The sequence below is a fragment of the Aphelocoma coerulescens genome, chromosome 4 (assembly GCF_041296385.1).
Source record: "Aphelocoma coerulescens isolate FSJ_1873_10779 chromosome 4, UR_Acoe_1.0, whole genome shotgun sequence".
Classification (NCBI taxonomy): Eukaryota; Metazoa; Chordata; class Aves; order Passeriformes; family Corvidae; genus Aphelocoma; species Aphelocoma coerulescens.
In genome coordinates this window covers 1,490,635-1,508,949 of record NC_091017.1, presented here as the reverse complement: position 1 = coordinate 1,508,949, position 18,315 = coordinate 1,490,635, and the positions used below count along the sequence as shown (strand labels likewise).

Sequence of the window (18,315 nt, the reverse complement as noted above, 5' to 3'; positions counted from 1 at the left end):
CATTGAGGATGCTGGGGGCCTTTTTTCCTGGTGACTCCATGAAAGGTAAAACCATATAATTACATCCTGTGATAACTGGAGCAAGTTCTGCCGTTTGTAGTTGCCATCACTTCAGTCCTGCAAGTGAATGATTTAATTAGTGCCTCATCTCCAGGACTTCTTCCTATCTTTAGATTAGGTTTTACTGGGGGCCTGCGAGGTGAACTCAAGCCTTGTTGAATCTGATAGAAGTTTTTCTGTGTGCTTTTGGGGACCATAATGGAACTTGCAATAGGGTTATAGCATCTTCACAAAAGTCCAGGCTCAAAGGGGATTCCAGTTCTGAACTAAGAGCCATCTTACCCTGCTATTTGAAATCGGCTCCGTGGCATGTAGGAAATAGCAGAAGGGAATCTCAGTGCGGTAGGTGTGTGTTAGTGGCTCGTGCTGCGTGGAAATGCTTATGTTCTGTTTCAAGAGGAATGTCTAAAAGAGATTTTCATACAAATAAAACCTGGCTTTGAGATGGTAAGAAAGCTTTGAAAAAGGCAAGGTGAAAATCATCCACCACTCTGTTCTCTGTGCTCCCTGGAAGCAGTTTTGAGCTCTGTGGTTAACTTTGCTCTCTCCTCCCTCCCCCTTCTTGTGCCTGCCACAGAGATGATCGTTGACAATCAGATTGAGACGGGGCTGTTGAAATCCGAACTGAAGGACAAGGTCACCTACACACTGCTCAGGAAGCACCGGCACCAGACCAAGAAATCCAACCTGCGCTCGCTGGCGGACATTGGAAAGACCGTCTCCAGTGCAAGTAGGATGTTTTCCAACCCCGATAATGGTAATGCAGAGGCTACCTGGCTATAGCCTTCTTTGTCACAGCAACCCACCTGCCCTGCCCTCCCAGAACTAACTGCGTGGCCCTGACACTGCTTTTCTAACCCCCATGGGAGTAGTGAGACCGTGCTGATGGCACATCAGCAGGGGCTCTGCAGGCTGCTTCAGCCATGGCATGGCACTCTAACCACATCTTCACTGGACTGACAGGGACTCGAGGGGCAGGCAGGAAGGCAGGGGGATGCTCTTGCAGCTGACATCTAGGAGATGGTTTAGGAGCAATGACAGGAAAGAGATATCGGCAAAAAACTCTGGTGGGGTCTGAACCTTAAAAGGCTGGTCACCTGAAACGTTTGGGCAGAGACGAAGCTTCCATGCACATTCCATGTCTGTAACAGACGGTGTTGGTGGCACCATGAATCAAAAATGACCTGGCAGTAACATCTAGCTTGCATTTTATTGCCATACAATCATTGTCCAGTGGGGTAAAGCTGATTTCCATCTTGCTTTATTCGTCCTAAAATAGTTTTGTGGTGTGTATTGTGAATATGTCTCTTCTTCTGTCTAAAAAAGTGTGATAGGTAGTGCCATGTTGGTAGTGGTGTCCCTAAATGTGTGTGTGTGTGTGTGTGGATGCAGACAGCTACAGAGGCCTGGGCACCGACTCAGTTCTTACCCCTGGGTGGAGATTTGGGGTCTTCTTGCTTACGGCATTAAAAAAAAAAGAGGACTTTTAAGCCTCTTGTCATGCCTTGGAGTTCTCTCAACTGTCTCCTGTGGCAGTCTGGAAATTGGGCTAAAAGTTGCCATTTAAAAATAGCCAGAAATAAAAGCAAGTGAAGAAATTCTTTTCTTCCTGCTCCACCAAAGGCCTCTTAGCTTGCTGTGTTTGGCTTCTAAAACTCACTCTTAACATCCCTCCCTAACCTATTTGCCCAATTCATTAGTGTTTCCTATCTTGGATCATCCTTTGCTTTTGTGACAGGAGTGTGTGTGCATGTGGAGACTGTTTATTGCTCTGGATGATGCCTCTTGTCGTGTACGAGTGCCTCGATGAGGTGGCGATGGAGTGAGTAACACAAGGTGCCGTCATGCGAACCAAGAGAGTGTTCTAGGGGAATATCCCTGCAGGAGTCCCGTGGAGTGGAGAGCAACTGGGCTCTAGGGAGCACTGTGAGGAAATTACAGCTCTAGGGAAGGGGCTCAGTGTGACCAGATGAGTCCTAAACCTGGAGGAGCCATGGGCAGGGACTCCTTCTGCTAGACCGCACTGCTGCGAGCCCCAGCCAACCTGGCCTTGTTGGATGCCTTCCCATGGTGTGCTCCCCGTGGTTTGGATGGAAGGCATCTGCTTTCTGTTACCACCTCCGTGACTCCGACCCTTTTGGGCCTTTGATGGCCAGGTTTGCTGTGAGGAGCAGGATCCTGGCCTGTGGCCATGGTGTGTGGGAGGCTGAACACCAGACAGACGCGTCTTCAGCTATTGGTGCTTGGGCATTTCAGTTGCCTTGTGTAGGGGATGTCCTCAGTTCTCGGCTGCAAACCCCTTTCCTGCATGTAGGCAGAGCTTATCCCAGGAAGGCTGATGCTGACAAAGGGCATTCCTCACATTCTCACTTGGCCCCTGCTCATTTTTCATGGCTAAGGGCCTTCTTTATTTGATTTTTAAGTGATTTCAATTTCATTCATTTCTTGTTCTTGTTTGAAGGGGCTGTGCAGGTCCTAACTCAGTTAGACTGATTCTTCAGGACTTCTTTACTGGTCTGGCCATCAGCCACTCCTCCTATGTTGTTCCATCTCTGCTCCCCCTCCTAGGATATTTATGTGTTCTGAGGATGTTTAACACACTCTGTTCCATGACAGTACAAGTGCATTGAGACTTTAGGAGGGCGAGACTGATGTACAGGAGGAAATACATCCTGAATAGTTGTTACTGTTATTTATTATTTACACTTTAATGAAAAAGTAACTACAGAATGTATTTGATCAGGTTATACCTTGGATTCAGTGAGTGCCTTGCATGTCCTTCAGACAGATAAAGATTTTATGAGGCCAGTGGGAGTGCAGCTGTCTCTTAACATAGCTAATCACCATAATGACTGTGCTGCCAGCCCCAAGCACTCCTAAATTTCCCTAGAGTTTCTTTCCAGGTAGGTGTTTGTTTTCATTTCAGTGTCAGTGAAACTTCCATCCAATATTGATGCTGCCACCAGGTCTGAGCATCCCCTGCCCTCTGCACAACAGCTTTATAGGCTGGTGTAGCTGCCCCCCTGCTTGACTGGCTCAGTAGGGACACCTTCTGCAAGCCCAGCCAACCTGCCCTTGAACACTTCCAAGGGTGGGATCTACTTGTTAGATCTCAAATTTGGAAATTTTTTGAGCCACCCTGGACTGTGGCTCAAAAAGATCCTGAGGTCCCTCTGTCTCAGTTCAGAGTGCTTAAATAACTGAAGTCTTAGGGGCTCCAAAATGTTCTTATTTCCAACTTCTGAGATGAATGAGCCCCATGCAGTTACCCAGATGCATCTAGAAATTCAGGAACCTAAGAAAGAATGATGTACTGCCAATCGCCCTGCCATAACTGATCCTGGAGCAGTTCTGTCCCTTCCCAACCCTCCCTAGAGGTGGGGGTGGCTCTGGTCCCCGGGAGCGAGTCATCCTCAGCCTCCATCTTTGATGTTACTGCTCTGTTTGAAGGTAAGGTAGTGCTCAGATGGGCAGAGACACGGCCAAGGTGTGCTCTGACGCCTGCTCTTCATCGCTGCATCGTAGAGGTTGACTTGGGTCATGCTGTGGCAGGATGTTTTCTCAGGAATCCCTTTGCTCTGGAAAAGGAACTGAGAAAAAGAGGAGAGTTCCTTGTGTGCCATGGTTGGAGGAGGATAAATCACAACACTCCTTTACTGTCTGTTCAGTAGGAAGAAGATGATGGCCAAAATTCTGGGCAGACGAAGCTGGACTAAGCAGTTCCTCCTTGTTACCTCGTGAAGACACAGCCCCTTTCCTTGCTTCTGTTGCTAGAAGGTTGAGCTGTATGAAGTATTCAGCAAGGATATTTCCATGTTACATGTTGATGGGACTCCTGCAGGGGTTTTTGACAGGTTGTTTTGTGTGTGTGTGGTTTTGTTGAGTGGCTTTTGAAGAGTTCTTTGTGTCCCTTCCTGGCACAGGCCTTGTCCTGAACCCCTGGAGCAGTACATAACACCTGGGCTAGCAGCTCTCCAGCTGGCACACCTTGGGGTTTGCCATGGTAAAACATGGGATCTGCAGTCCCCATCCTTTCTGCAGGTGCCTGAGGGCTGATCAGTATTTACCAGCCTTCTGTGATGACATTTGCTATCCATTTTTGACATTTTTCTTTCAGAGCTTCGTGCCTGCCAGCATTTTGTATAATTTAACACCTGCGTGAGCCTTTGGCAACTGAGAAAGGATCAAATCCTACTAAACCCAAGCTGGCAGAGGCTGTAGAAGACTGTGATGTGTTTAAGTGTGTGTAAACTGCCATAAATAATGGCATGGTCCCGTCACTGTGTGGGTGCTGCCTAAACACCTCCTGAGCGCTGTTTGTTCACACTGTGCTGGCAGCATGGTTTGGAAACAGTTGAGTGGGAATAGCAGGCTGTTGGCAAGGTGTCGGCTGAGGCACAGACAGGAGGGTACCTGGCTGCAGGGGAACAAAGGTCTTACTCTGCGTTAGAATCCTGGAAGAGTTTGGGTTGGAAGGGAGCTGAAAGACCACCTTGTTCCAGGCCCCTGCCACTGGCAGGACACCTTCCACTAGCCAGGTTGCTCCAAGCCTTGTCCACCCTGGCCTTGGACACTTCCAGGGATGGGGCAGCCATGGCTCCTTTGGTGCAGCATTAATCAGTTCAGTGATTTTCCCATGAGCTGTGACCTCAGTGCCTTTATAGCTGAACAGTGGCATCAGCTGAACATACTAGCACAGAGGAGACCCGTCGAAGTCAGAAATGAGGTGTTGTCCAAGGAATGCTTGGAAAACCCCGATCAATGTGTGTATTGGCATCATTGGAAGCATTGCAGACTAAGGTGAGCATTTCCAAGTCTGGATTGCTGTGCCTGGGTACGTATGGATGGGGTCAGGATGCTCAAAGTTGGCTCCTGGGACATGACCTGATTTTTATTTTCAAAAACCTCTTGTTACTGATGGTTCTGCAGTCTGGAACTGCTCAGCACCACTAGCACTGCAGCTGCTCGCTCACTTCCTTGAGATCTGCTTCCAAGATGCCTGAATTTCAGACACCAGGGATGGAAAGCTGTGTCCAGCCCTACCAAGTGAACGCTGCGAGGCGGAGCTGTGGAGGAGATGTCAGGATCTAAATGAGCGGGCTTTGGTGACCACACTGTGCAGCTGAAACCTTCTCTCCTGCCTGGCTTCCCTGTAGCACTGCTTGGGCCTTTCTTTCTGGCATAATTTTATTTTCTTTTCTTTTAACTTTTCCCCTTTGCTCTCTTCCTGCTCTTTGCTGCTGCTCCTGTCTCCTGCTTGCCTGGCACAAGCACGCAGCCCGCTCGAGAGCTCTGTGCCCTGCCTGGCCACCCGCACCTTGGACGATGAACTGGGAGTGCAGCGCAGCCCCAGCGTGGGATGGCTCAGTAAGTGCTGGGCAGGGCTCAGGGTGGGCGGACTGGGGGCCAGGAGAGGAAGAGGAAGGGGGAAGTCTCACCAGCCGGGCTCCTAACGCTTGCTGCTGCATTAACAGTGGGAAGAGTGCAGGTGCGTTCCATGGGGGATGGTGCTGCTCTGGCTGTTCGTATTATCCCCACTGTCCCCTCCACTGCTCTGTTTCATTCTGTTTTCCTTTTTCCCTTCATCTGGGATGAAGCAGGTAGGTCAGGCCACACTCCCAAGGGGAATCTAAGCTGGCTGATGGCACTATTTTTTTTTTTGTCTCTTGAAGTATCCTTTGGCTGTTAAAGGGGCTTAAATATTTTAATTTCCATATAAATTAACCTCAGAAATAGTCTGCCAGCTTGATCTCTCTGGGGTGAGCCGGACAGTTCTCTGGCACCGCGCCTCTCCCATTCTCTCTGTCAGCCATGACTCGCAGGAGCCCTGCTGATCCCAGAGGAGCGCACTGCTCCTCCCAGGAAGGCACAGCTTAAGGCACTGGTGGCACAGAGGTGCTCTTCAGTGGCCACAGCAATCAACAGAAGTCTGAATTCCAGGATATTCCCTGTGATAGATTATTATGGAGCTGATTCATAGGATGAGATAGTAGCATGGAGGGGTTTGGACTGCCTGCCGTACTTCCCGCACCAGTCCTTGGCTGAGCACGACTGTGGACAGGCTCATGTCACCTTTGCCAGAGAGACAGGAATGGGAATTGGGCCTGGATCAGGAAATTATCCTTTGTTAGCAAACACCATAAAGGTGACTGTTTTGTGCCAGAAGTCCTCGGCAGGGGGCTCAGCAGCAGAAACTTTGTGCTCCACATGTTTTTTTGGAGCTGTGGTGAGTTCATGTGGATGTGTGGAGCCCATTAGGAGAGGGTTTGTTTGGAGCTGCTCTGAGTTTGTGTGGCTATGTGTGACCCCCCCTGCTAGGAGAAGGAGGCTGGTAGCAAGGGTAGAGAGAAAGGCACAAGCTGCCTCCTCTTGGGAGAAGGGTCGTTATACCCCAGGGAACAGTCAGCTTGGAATCTAATAAAACAAACAAGTGGTGTAATCTGGAAAAAATAGTAGCTAAGTGGGGTCTTAAATAACAGCAGGAAGAGTTGAAGCTGGGGATCCCCCTTTTGTTCTACATGATTTATCTAGCTGTGCTTGGCTTTGGCTGTGCTGATGTTGCTGGACGTGGCAGTAACGCACAGCAGGTACAGTGTGGTTTCAGGTGGCGCACAGGAAGGAATACTGAGTCTAGCGCCACGTACGTTGTAAAGAAAACACAGCTCTGGGGAGTCCAGAGTTTTTTATTCCCACTCCTTTGGTTATTTGCTCCTGATGCTGATTTATTATTGAGCTTATTTGTGCTGGGAGCTTGGACACTGAGAACTTGGACATTTGTTTTAATAATATCAAATAAATATTGTCTCAGGACATGACCTCAGTTGGGAAATGCCTCAGTGCCATTTTTTTTTAAATATTTCCTCTCTTTCCAATGAAGTTCATGGTCAGAAACTCTGGGATAAAAGCTCCTGGTGCTGTGTTTCAGGTTCCTGCAAACGTGATGAGAAGGGATGGGAACATTTCAGGATAGTTTATAACAATTCATGCTGACCACTGTGATTTCTGACCCTGTATCCATCCCAGAAGTGTTTGTTTACTATTGCTTTGTTGTTTGTTTGTGTTTTGGGTTGTTTTAAATTTAATTATTCTGCTGTGTCTCTGGGGAGTTTTATTCACCTCTGTGGAGAATCTGGTGTCAGGAGTTGGTGACTCATGGCCTGTCAGTGTGGCACATATGTTGTTTTAATCAGGGAGATGCTTAAGGTTCATGAGCTTAGTTAATGAGCTTACTTGGAGCGAGGGAGGCGTTCACTAGGGGCTGTCTCAAAGGACCAGGAGCTGCCATTCTCCCTCTCTGTATGAGCTGTGTGCAGTGTCTGAGATGCTGAGGAGGGCAGATGCCAGCCACGTAGGAGAGCTGAGGTGAGGGATTTGTACCCTGGAAGGTCCCAGCCCTGTGCAAGGATGCGTTTGTGGTGGGTCCTGGGTGACCTGGTGCCATTAGCAGTGTGGTGCTGCTTTGCTTTTCTTCCACAGGCAGGAATTATGGAAAGTCCTTGGTCTCTTTTGCTGTCCTGGGAGTCACGGGACTGCTGTGGGTCAGAGGTGATGAAGCGTTAGCATCTTAAATCCCCCCTGTGCCACATCAAGTGACAGAAAGCAGCTTGTCAGGGTCTGGAATTCCCCACGTTAGCATCCCAAGGAAAGGTGTTGCTATAGCCTGAGCCTCTGTGTTCTGACTGGATCCAAGCAGCTGCTTTAACTGGTGTCAACATTGTTCTTACAGGCAGCCCAGCCATGGCTCACCGAAATCTGACTTCCACCAGCCTCAACGACATCTCGGACAAGCCTGAGAAGGACCAGGTAAGCTCCAGGTCCAGCCTTCTGTTGCGGATATGTTTGGAGAGGAGCTGGATGTTGGGGAAAGGGCTCTCTTAGCACTGAAAAAAAAGAGGGTGAACAAGGTGAGTATTTTTGAGTTCTGTGACTGGATCTTCCACTGTTTAATCACCAACCCTTGAAAACAGCAGGTTAATCTCCATCAAGGTCTGAAGCAAGTGACACCACATAGATGGCATCTTGCTGATCCCCATGAGAAAGGAGGGAAAATAGCCAGGGATTGATGGATTTGGGATCTTCTTCCTGCTCAGGGTTTACAAGGGTCCCCAGAGGAGCACCCTGGGCTGAGTGTTCACAGGAACCATGGGGTCGAGCAGGAGCACATAGGGGAATGTGTCCTTGCTGCAGCAGCTGGTGGAACAAAGGTGCCACCTCCCTCTGCAGGTTGCACAACGTTGAAGGTGGCTGTGCTGACAGGTCATGCGGGAGAGCAGCGCCAAAATGCAGTAATCAAGTTAAAATTGGCCTCTAGTGACAAATCTCCATGGACTTGACCTCTTCCTTTAGACTAGGGTAATGTTTGTGGTGTGGCATACCGGCTGTCTTTGTGTTTGTTTCCGTCCTTTCCGAAGGCTGCCGGTTCTGGGGGGTAACAGTAAGTTTATTCCAACTCTTAGAAAACTGGTGTCTGAATGAGGTCTCTGTGCAAGTTTCAAAAAACCTTTGTCTGGGTTCAAAAAGTGGGTTATTCTCAAAGCCCAACTGTTTCTTTCGGAGAATCTCTTTTTTTGTCCGCATCCCGTGGTGATTCTGAATGCAAATGAGAGTCACTTTGGAAAATTATTTGGGTAACACAGCATTGCTGGCCAGTTGAGGATGATTCCAGTCCTTCAACAATGGCTGGTCACAATCTTCTGTAAGTGCATCCTGAAAGAGACACAGCAACATAATTGAAGTAGAAAAGTGAGTTCAGAGTAATTAACTATTTTAAAAACAAATAGATATTTGCCTAAATAAATACACTTTCATGGAAAGAGTAGGGGGACAGCATGTTTTGCACTGACCTTAGTGTCACGCAGTCTTGTAGTATCATCTGTGGTGGTGGTATTTCCAAAATACCTGTTTCCTTTAATACACACAGCCACACCTGCACAAGAAGGAGGATTGTAAAATAGCTTTTTGTCATTGGACAAACTGCTTTGTTGTATTTTTAATCCCATTATAATTGGGGTTTTAATGCTGGAACAGCCCAAAGCTGGGGCTGAGAGTTGCAGCAGCTTCACAGCTCTCAGCAGTGCAGACATTTCCCACTGCCCCTCCTGTGTCTCTGGAAATTCAGATAATGAACTTTTGTGGCGAATTGGGTATAAAAATAGATGTTTTGGTAGCGCTGATAGGGAAATCTGTTAATAGACGCAGTTGGGAGCATGCTCCAAAGTTCTTAACTTCCTGGCTCTTGGTAGTGAGAACTATTTCTTGCTAAGTGTAGAGTTCCAGAAATCCTCTCAGTTAATTAGCCCATGTCCTGCTGATGAACTTTGCACAGGTGGGAGCCTTGTCCTCTGTGCCTTGAGACATCACCCTAGAGCTCAGTTTTCATGGCTGATCGACTCAATGTCCTGCCTTGATTGAGTTTGTGGCATTGTGGTGGTGCCTGGCAACTTCCTTGAGCAGGACTCAGTGTGCCATAGAGGAGGCACGGCAATAACCCATCCTGTTACCGCAGCATGAGCTGCAAAGAGAACAGGTTCTCTTGCCTTGGCAGCAGGGAGACTGGCTGTTGTTACTTGGGCAGGTGGGAGTCTGCTGGAGACACAGAATATCCCAATTTTTATTTATTTGTGTGCATGTAAGAAGTGCGACAGGGGAGGTCAGTTTATAGCAGTTGTCTGGAGCAGGACTGCCTTCCTACATCCTCAATCAATCTCTGATTTTACACAGAAAGAGGATTGTGTGCCTGTGTTTTGAGGAAGAAACTTCTTTGTACCTTCAGTAACTTTCCTGTCTTCCTACATCCTTAATTTTCAGTTCTGCAACCTTTAATGCTGTTTGGAATGGTGCAACTAATAATCAAGGGAATTTATAACCAGCATACTCCTTTAATCTGTAGCATTCCTATTCCTTTTCTCTGAATGTTGCAAGGTTCAGGTTTCACACATGTCAAAGATCTGATCTGTCAGAATCCTCCTGGATTCATCCCTACTGCCAGGGACCCAGACAGCTCTGCCTGGCTCAGGGGTGTCACTTACGACTACTGAATCAGGTAGTTCGCATTGGCCAGCTCTCTCTGCCATGGGAATGATGGCTTGATCCATTGGGATTGCAAAGAGGCTGGCTCAGCATCCCGCAGAAGCTGCCAGGGCCCTGACTCAAACCGCGCCAGTGAGAAGCAGCTTCACTAACGGCCCATGGATTTGGGGTTTGCTCTTCTGTAATTCTTTTCCTTTGGGCTTGTTTGGCATTTTATAAGGATAATTAGGGAAGAGGAGGTGCATTCCCTTTCGTTGTGTTTGTTCTGGCAGAGCACTGCTCCTGAGGTGGCAGTGCAGAGAAGGGATTTGCCTTCATTTGTTCTATTTTAGGAGGTGTTGGCTGCAATTAATGCCCTGGGCATTTGCAGCTGGAGAGACAAGCAGTGGCATTTTAGGGCAATTTATTCTTCTTTTCTGTATTGCAATTAATAAATGAGCATCTAGGCTTCCGGCCCTCTCCTGGGCTCACAGCTCTTTGTTGCCAGATACATCAGTAGTGCTGGAGCTACGTCTGTAAAACCAGGACCTCTCCTGGCTGGAGAATTCCTCCAGCTCCTGAACGTCAAGCTGTTGGATCAAGTTTTTCTCTAGTGCCATATTCATAGAATCCCAGAATCTCAGAATGGATTGGGTTGGAAGGGATATTAAATATCATTCCTTTCCACCCCCTGCCATGGGCAGGGCCACCTTCCACTAGACCAGGTTGCTTCAACCCCTGTTCAACCTGGCCTTGAACACTTCCAGAGATGGGGCAGCCACATCTTAATATTTTAAAAACATTTATAAGTCTTTTTTTTCAGCTTATGTGTGAAGGAAAGTGATTGAAAAGAGTTAAGTAAATGACAAATTTATCAGCCCCTCTGGTGCTGTAGTGCCAGCAGACCATAGGAAGCTGGGGAAGTTCCTACTGCTGTTCCCACTCCAGTCCCTCCTCCTGTGAGAAATCCTTTGACTGTGTTCTATTAGAATGTCCTTGGCAGCTCTGAGTGGCTGAACCACCAGGACTCCTTCAGTACCTACATGTAAAATAAGGAGACATGAAAGGAAAGCTGTTTCCCCAGGGACCTGCTATTCCTGAGCTGATGCAACAGCATATAGAAAGGGAATGTATGTTGATATAAGGGGAGTTTCCTGACTTGGTGTTATCTCTGCTTCCAGAGGGCTTGGATGTGGGGCGAGCCTGGCTCTGAATGAATACGGCCAGTCAGAGGGAGGCACAAACCCCTTCTTATTTGTTGTGGTGTAGACACTGTGTATTCAACCCGGTGTTTCCATGTCAACAGGGGATCTGTGCCAAAGCCAGCGCTGAAGTAAAAAAAGAAATTGGCCTTGTTTAGAGAAACTCTTCTGCCTTTCCTGGGGACCGATGGACAGGGAGGCGCTGGCTGGATCCCATTCTTGGGAATGCAGTCGTGTGATTGATAGTGGGAGTGATTCCCTGCTTTTCCTGTTGGAACATCTTCTTCACAGTTGCAAGCAGACATTGCCAATTCTGAGGTCTGTCAGCCTGGGTGACCTGCTTTCACTCCATGGAGCTCCAGTGAAAATGATTGTCTTCCAGTACAATCAATGCCACCCTTCTGGAGGAAAGGAAAAGCTTTTAGAAAGTTTAGTTAACTGGAATTTCATTTACTTCTGCTGTTTTTCTTGATTCAGAGAGCAGTTTTGCCTGCCTGGTTTCTCCCCATATCCACAGTGACCCTCTAAAGCATCCCTGGGTGATGGAGCAGCCTGCTTGGAAGGTACTCCTGGAGGCAGGTGTTCATGGGATAAGCTGTGGGAAGGTGATCAGGTGATCTTAAACCTATGTGTGAGCAGAGACAGAAAAACAGAGAGACAGAGGCAGGTTCAAGTTCCAGGGGGAATTAATCTTCCATAAGTGCTACTCAGGAGTGTGTACTTAGGAGCTGCTTTCATTTCCAATTGATCTGAAGTGGTGTTGATGATCCGAGTGCTTCAGTGCATTTAAGGAAATTGTGATTTTGAGGTTGCTGTGCCTTTTTGCAAGTACAGTGCTGGAGACCTGTGGCTTTTGACATAACACTAACTGTTGGGTTGGAATGATGTTCAATTTGGCAGGGGAAAGTGAAGCTCCCTCCTCTCTCCCTTGCTCCTGGATGCTGCTGAGGAGTCGAATCTTTCCAAAGCTTCTTTGGGGAATGGTTCAGAATGGATTTTAAGTGCTGACTGCACTGATCACTGGCCTGATAAATGATTTAAGAAAGTGGCGAGTGGTGCTGCAGAACTCATTTCGAGATAAACAAACCCACTATAATGGCAGCTCTTCAAAATTAGTGACAGTGGTTTGCTGTGCTGGGCAGGGGGGAGGCTGAAGGGGCTGGAGCCTTTGGCCTCAGGAGCTGGGTGGCCACAGGAGACCCTGCAGGTCAGTTCTGGCTCGGAGGATCACCTGGGTTTGGGCCAGGTGTCCAAACCAGCCGTGGTGTTGCTCAATGATCCTTGTTCAGCAACACAGCCAATCTGATGAGGTAAATTAAATGTTTGTTGTGGATTTGCCACCTTGCCACTGTTTTTTTACCACCACTATGCTCTCAAACACTCTCTGTGGAAGAACTGGTAGCACTTTTCCAGACTTTGTCCACAGAGCTCCTTGATGCTTATTTACTATTTCTTCTGGTGGTAATCCTTATTGAAGCATGCAGGGGTAGGATGGGTGCAGCAGTTTCCTTCCTGTTAAATCAATTCATGTATTTTCCTGAGACTGTTTCCATTTTTCTCCTTCCTTGAGTCGTCTGACACAGTTCATTAGGGATTCATAGCCCAGTTCACTGCCCTCCCTCGCTGGTGCTCCTGGCAGTACATCCTCCCTCTCCATTCACCCTTCGCCAGGCACACACAGAGCATCTCCAGAGATCATGCAGGGAGACGGGACAGATTGGGAACCACCTGAGGGCAGGGTTTTCAAAAGCCTTCAACTCCAAATTAATTCTGCCGCTGCTGAAGTTCGAACAAAGGCGTCTCGCAGAGGCTGAGTTTGAGAACTCAGCGGCTGCTGCTGCAGTGTTTTCCTATTCCCTGTTGATGACATTTCTCCATGGCTGGATCCAGGCTGAGGGTGCATATTGCAGAGCCCATGAGCGTGCACAGTTCCAGCACAGAGGTGCAGAGGTGAGAAGAACGTGCCCAGCGCAACTTAACTTTCTTTTCCTCTTTCACTGCTGCAGCTGAAGAATAAATTCATGAAGAAATTGCCTCGTGACGCTGAGGCCTCCAATGTGCTGGTCGGGGAGGTGGATTTCCTGGAGAGCCCCTTCATCGCCTTCGTGCGGCTGCAGCAGGCGGTCATGCTGGGAGCTCTCACCGAGGTCCCTGTTCCCACACGGTAAGGACACCCAGCCCCCAGGCAGGGCACCAGACAGGGAACCTGCATTTCCACCTGATAAAGTGAAAACACCAGGCCAGAAGATGTTCTTCCCTGCTTTCTATCCCGTGACATGCAGAACCGTCAAGATTGGTGGTGTAAAGTGACAAAACTCACGGAAGCTGCTTCATCATTTCAGGTTCTGAGTTTGGTTATAAGTAAACCATTACACAAACACACTGACTTAGCACATGAGTAGTATAGGGCACTGTCAGTGTTAAGTTTAACTCCTGGGGCTTTTTTCCTGCCCCTTCTGTACAGATCCTAGATTCCCTCTGCACATTTTTGCTGTACATATTATTCTTCTTCTCAGATCAAATGAAAGATTCAATTCTGGCCCTCCTGGGGCAAAAAAAAAAGTGAACTGGGACATACAATTCTATTGGGGCTTGTTGCTTTGTAACGCATAATGGCTCAAGGAAAAATGTCAGAGAAATATTTTATTTATTGTGACTCATGTTGCAAATTAATCTCAGTCTCACAAATAGCAATATATCTTGTGTTCTTAAATATTTGAAGTCACTGCTTGAATATGCCTGGCTGTCTAAGCTGCCCTGTGTGAATTCATAGCAATATCACAGCCCTTGTATGGAGTGGAAGTTAGTTGACTGTTGGAATCCTTGCCTCTTTCTGTGTTCCAAAGGGAAAAGAGGATCTTGCTTTGCTCTTTAATGGTAGTAGCAGTGTTTGTATTTCTTGGAGTTGCATGAAGTGGTTTCTCACAGCCACATCCACAACCGTCTGCACATGCTGGGTATTCAGGTAGGAGTGTGGGGACCCAGATGTGGCTTCATTTTGTAGCAGGTTATTCATTCCTCAGCATTCCTGGGCTCTGTGTGCTTCAGTATTTCAGCTTCCAACTCTAAGCTGACTACTGGCTATTTTTTAAACCTATCTCCAAGTTCTTTTCGGCAGTTGTAAGATTAGGTATTGCTTGCTGTGGTGGTGGGAGCCAGGAAGTTAGATCCAGGATTGCTGGACAGCCTCATTACTCAGTAGCAATAATCAAGGCTGTATGTCCTTCCATGCCAGCATTTTTCCCAGGAAATAGTATCATCCATTTACTGTTCTCCAAAGCAAATGCTGGCCCTAATCAAAGCAGGAAGGCTCATTAGGTGGCTTTCATGAGTGATGAAGAGCCATTTGCCATGGCTGCATCCTACGAAATTCGATCAAGGAAATCCCCTCAGGGCCGCGAGGAGCTGTGATGGAACATCTCCAGTGCTGCCGGCATTCCTGCTGTGGGCCCGCCTGCACTAAAAGCCTGCAGACTCCGCAGGATGCTGGAGCTGGGGCCTCTGGCACGCCCAGCCTTCTGTCCCGTGGGGCTTCTCCTTTTGTTTTGTTGAATTCTTGACTGCCTGGTAAAATTGCGGGCGCCACACGGTCCCAGCTGGGCACTCCTGGGGTTTCTAACGCCGTGGGAGCCAACGTTTGGGTGCTGTGGGCTGCAGGACTGGCGTGGGCCAGGTCTCTCAGTACTGGCAGTGTGACCTGTGTCTGCCTCTCTGTGTAGGAAGCAGCAGGTTGGTTTTATGTAGGGCAGGAGGGGGTTAAGCATGCAGGTTTTGGCTCAGGGCTAATCCAGCCCCTCTGTCTGGGGTGCTGTGTTAGATGAACATTTCCTGCTCTTAAGCAACTGCAGATAGAGAAGCAAGGAATGGTTTGGGTTGGAAGGGAAAGGATCTCAAAGACCATCTAGTTCCAACCCCCTGCCATGGGCAGGGACACCTTCCACTGTTCCACATTGCTCCAGGCCCTGTCCAGCCTGGCCTTAGACACTTCCAGGAATGGGGCAGCCACAGCTTCTCTGGGCAGCCTGTGCCAGGGCCTCCCCACCATCACAGGGAAAAACTTCTTCCTAATAATCCAATGTAACCATTCCCTCTCTCAGTGAGAAGCGATTCCCCCTTGTCTTATCACTGCAGGTCCTTGTCCCCAGTCCCTCTCCAGGGCTCTGCTGTAGCCCTTTCAGGCACTGGAAGGGGCTCTGAGGTCTCCCTGGAGCCCTCTCTCCTCCAGGCTGAACACCCCCAGCTCTCCCCACCTGGTTCCAGAGCACAGGGGCTACTAATAGAAAAAGGAGGGATATGCAGTTGGAATAGAAAGGTCCCAGCCTTTCCTGAGTTTTCTTCTTACTGGTCAGATTGAAAAGAACCTTTAAGTCCTTTGGTTTTCTTGTGTTGAGTTTAATCCCATAGTACTTGGGACTCCTCATATGGGGAAGCCCTGAGCTGGCAACATGGCTTGGGAATGGCTTTGTATTTTCATGGGAGCAATGCACAATCATGTGTTCAAGGCTGCTGTTTAATGCAGTGAAGATGGGGAGAAAGATGAGGAATGAGCCAGGAGAAGATGTTTCTTGGAGATAAGCCGCACAGACTTGCACAGTCTGGTGAGCAGAGCTGGGAAAGGCTGGTGTCTGCAGGTCTCAAATAAAGTGAAGTAACTTGCCCAAAGATCACTGGGAAGCGAGGGGCAGATCCAGGAGTCTGGTTCTCCCTGGCCTCCCGACTGAGGCTTTTCACTGCAAAGGCACTTTTCCTCCAGCACTTGGCTGAGATTCCTTTGTTCAGGTGCCTTTAATCCTTATGTAGCTGTTCTAGCAATGCATTGAGAGAAGCTTTGGATTTTGTTACTACTTCTGAGAGACTTTGAGCTTGGTGGAACCTCACATTCCCTGCCTTGGAGCATTATTAGCAGTGTTAAGTATCAGAAATGGGCATTAGATAATACAGCATGTGTTGTGTGCAGCAGGGAGGAATTCTGGAGTGGTCTTCAGCAGAGGAAGAGGAGGAGTATGGCACAGCTAGGAGTGAGGGCTTTCGTAGGTGGTAATGTTCATAACTAAATGATATTAAACCTATGCAGACATAATCTATTTCAGGCCACTAAAATACATTAATGTTTTTGTGTTTGTAATGTTTGGCCAATTAAAAGATCTTGTTCTACCCACTGAAGGCAGTTCTGAGCTGAATTAGGACAAAGAATTTGGAAAATGCCACAGACTCCGTGTTTTCAAGAGTGTTTTAGTAGTGCAGCAGCATTCAGGTGCTGCTGCTGTGTGCTGGAAAAGAACCAGCTGGTGGGATTATTGCAGAAGAGGGTTATAAAAGTGCCTGGTTCTCCCAGAAAACCAGGAGAATGCCAAGCAGCAGCTCTTGAAGTTATGAACCGCTTTTTTTTTTTTTTTTTTTTTTTTTTTTTTTTTTTTTTTTTTTTTTTTTTAAATATTAATATGTTTGGCTTAATTTGCATCCTGGAGTTTGGGAAGAGTTGGCTGAGGAACAGTTTTTCTTGAATGTTGTTTTATAAGAACTGGTAAAGCAGGCGAAGTTCCAGAAGGTGGGAGGAGAGCAGAGGACGTGACCTGGGCGTGTGTGGCTTACTCACCTCCTTGTGAACCTCAAGTAAAACACTCAAACGCCTCGTGAAGAACTCGACTAAGAAGTGTGATGTAGTAATGCCAATCAATATGTATTTATGGATCCTGTCCTACTAACTTGCTGCCTTTTTTCGTTCAGGACTCTAGATTTTTTTAAACAGAAAGTACTTGTTTGGATATAATACTCCTCATAAGCTATTTAACTTAGTACCTCATCATATTTGAATTAGGGAGATAAAATAATATTTAGTCCAGTCCTTGGAAGGAGAGAGGTGCTTCTGGTGAGGTTATTTCATCTGTATGTTTGCACTGACAAAGGTTTTGTATCACAGTATTTTTTAAACCCTTCAGCAGTGACTTGGATGTAGCTGCTGCCCAGAGAGATCATGTGAAAAATAAAGTGTCCAAGGCCAGATTGGACAGGGCTTGCAGGAACCTGGCTAATGGAAGGTGTCCCTGCCCATGGCAGGGGCCTGGAACTAGATGGCTTTTAGGGTCCTTTCCAACACAAACTTTTCTGTGATTCCATGAAACAAATCCCCATGGAGGTGGACAGGGCGTGGTGGGCCACAGGGTGTAACCTCTGCTCCGAAGTTATCTTGAGGCCACCGGCAGCCTCCCGATCTCTAACAAGGACCACAATTTTTAAAGTCAAATTTCTGTTTTATGAGATGTCGTATAAGTAATAAGCAGTTTGTTTTTCCATCCTTAATGGGAACAACCTCTTGGTTTTGTCAGGTTTCTCTTCATTCTGCTGGGACCAAAGGGCAAAGCAAAGTCCTATCATGAGATTGGCCGAGCCATTGCCACGCTGATGTCGGATGAGGTAGGTGTTTTGGCATTTCCCATGGGAAATGGCATCTCCCGTGGGAAATGGCTTCTCCCAAGCAACGATGTCCTTCCCTCCAGCCTGGTCAACAGGAAGGAGCATTGACATAAAGCTGAAATATCCACATTACCTCCTAATTCCATCTGTTGACTTAATCATTGCCTCTGGCTTCATGGTTTTTACAAGTGTGACTCTAGGAAGGGTTTGTCCGCTGTGTGTATTTTCCTGCTAGCGATCACTCTTTCATATCAACTATGAATTAATTATTGAATTTATTCTGTCGTGGTCTGCACCTTGTGTCCCATTCTACCATGCCAGTATCCTGCAGGCAGGGATATCCAGGTAACCCCCATGGGACTGGTTCTCCCAGGCCGTGGTGCTGTGTGCGGCACTGGATCCCGAGCAGCAGCAGTGTTCACGTGTTATCCAGGAGCAGCTGGCCGCTCCTCACGCTCCTCGCTGCCATGGCTGGGCTTTCAGGATTCATTTACTGCTTCTTCCTTCCAGCGTCCCTTGGGCTCCGTGTGCCGGGGCTCATTCACATTAGCTTCGTTTCTTGGCATCGCTTCGCTCTCCTACAGTTCCTTAATTACAGCTCGGCTGCTTCCAGCTCTCCTGGTTTCTGTCA

General features: G+C 47.8%; 1 protein-coding gene across 4 annotated transcripts in view; it reads left to right on the top strand.

Moving 5' to 3' along the window:
* SLC4A4 (solute carrier family 4 member 4) overlaps window positions 1-18,315 on the top strand; it is a 146,610-nt gene that overhangs the window by 101,291 nt on the left and 27,004 nt on the right. For 3 of the 4 annotated variants that reach the window (XM_069012380.1, XM_069012378.1, XM_069012381.1), the window contains exons 6-9: window positions 638-817; window positions 7,787-7,863; window positions 13,277-13,434; window positions 17,597-17,684. In XM_069012380.1, coding sequence (XP_068868481.1) covers window positions 638-817; window positions 7,787-7,863; window positions 13,277-13,434; window positions 17,597-17,684 — 503 coding nt within the window. The other variant, XM_069012382.1, reaches the window with a different exon arrangement.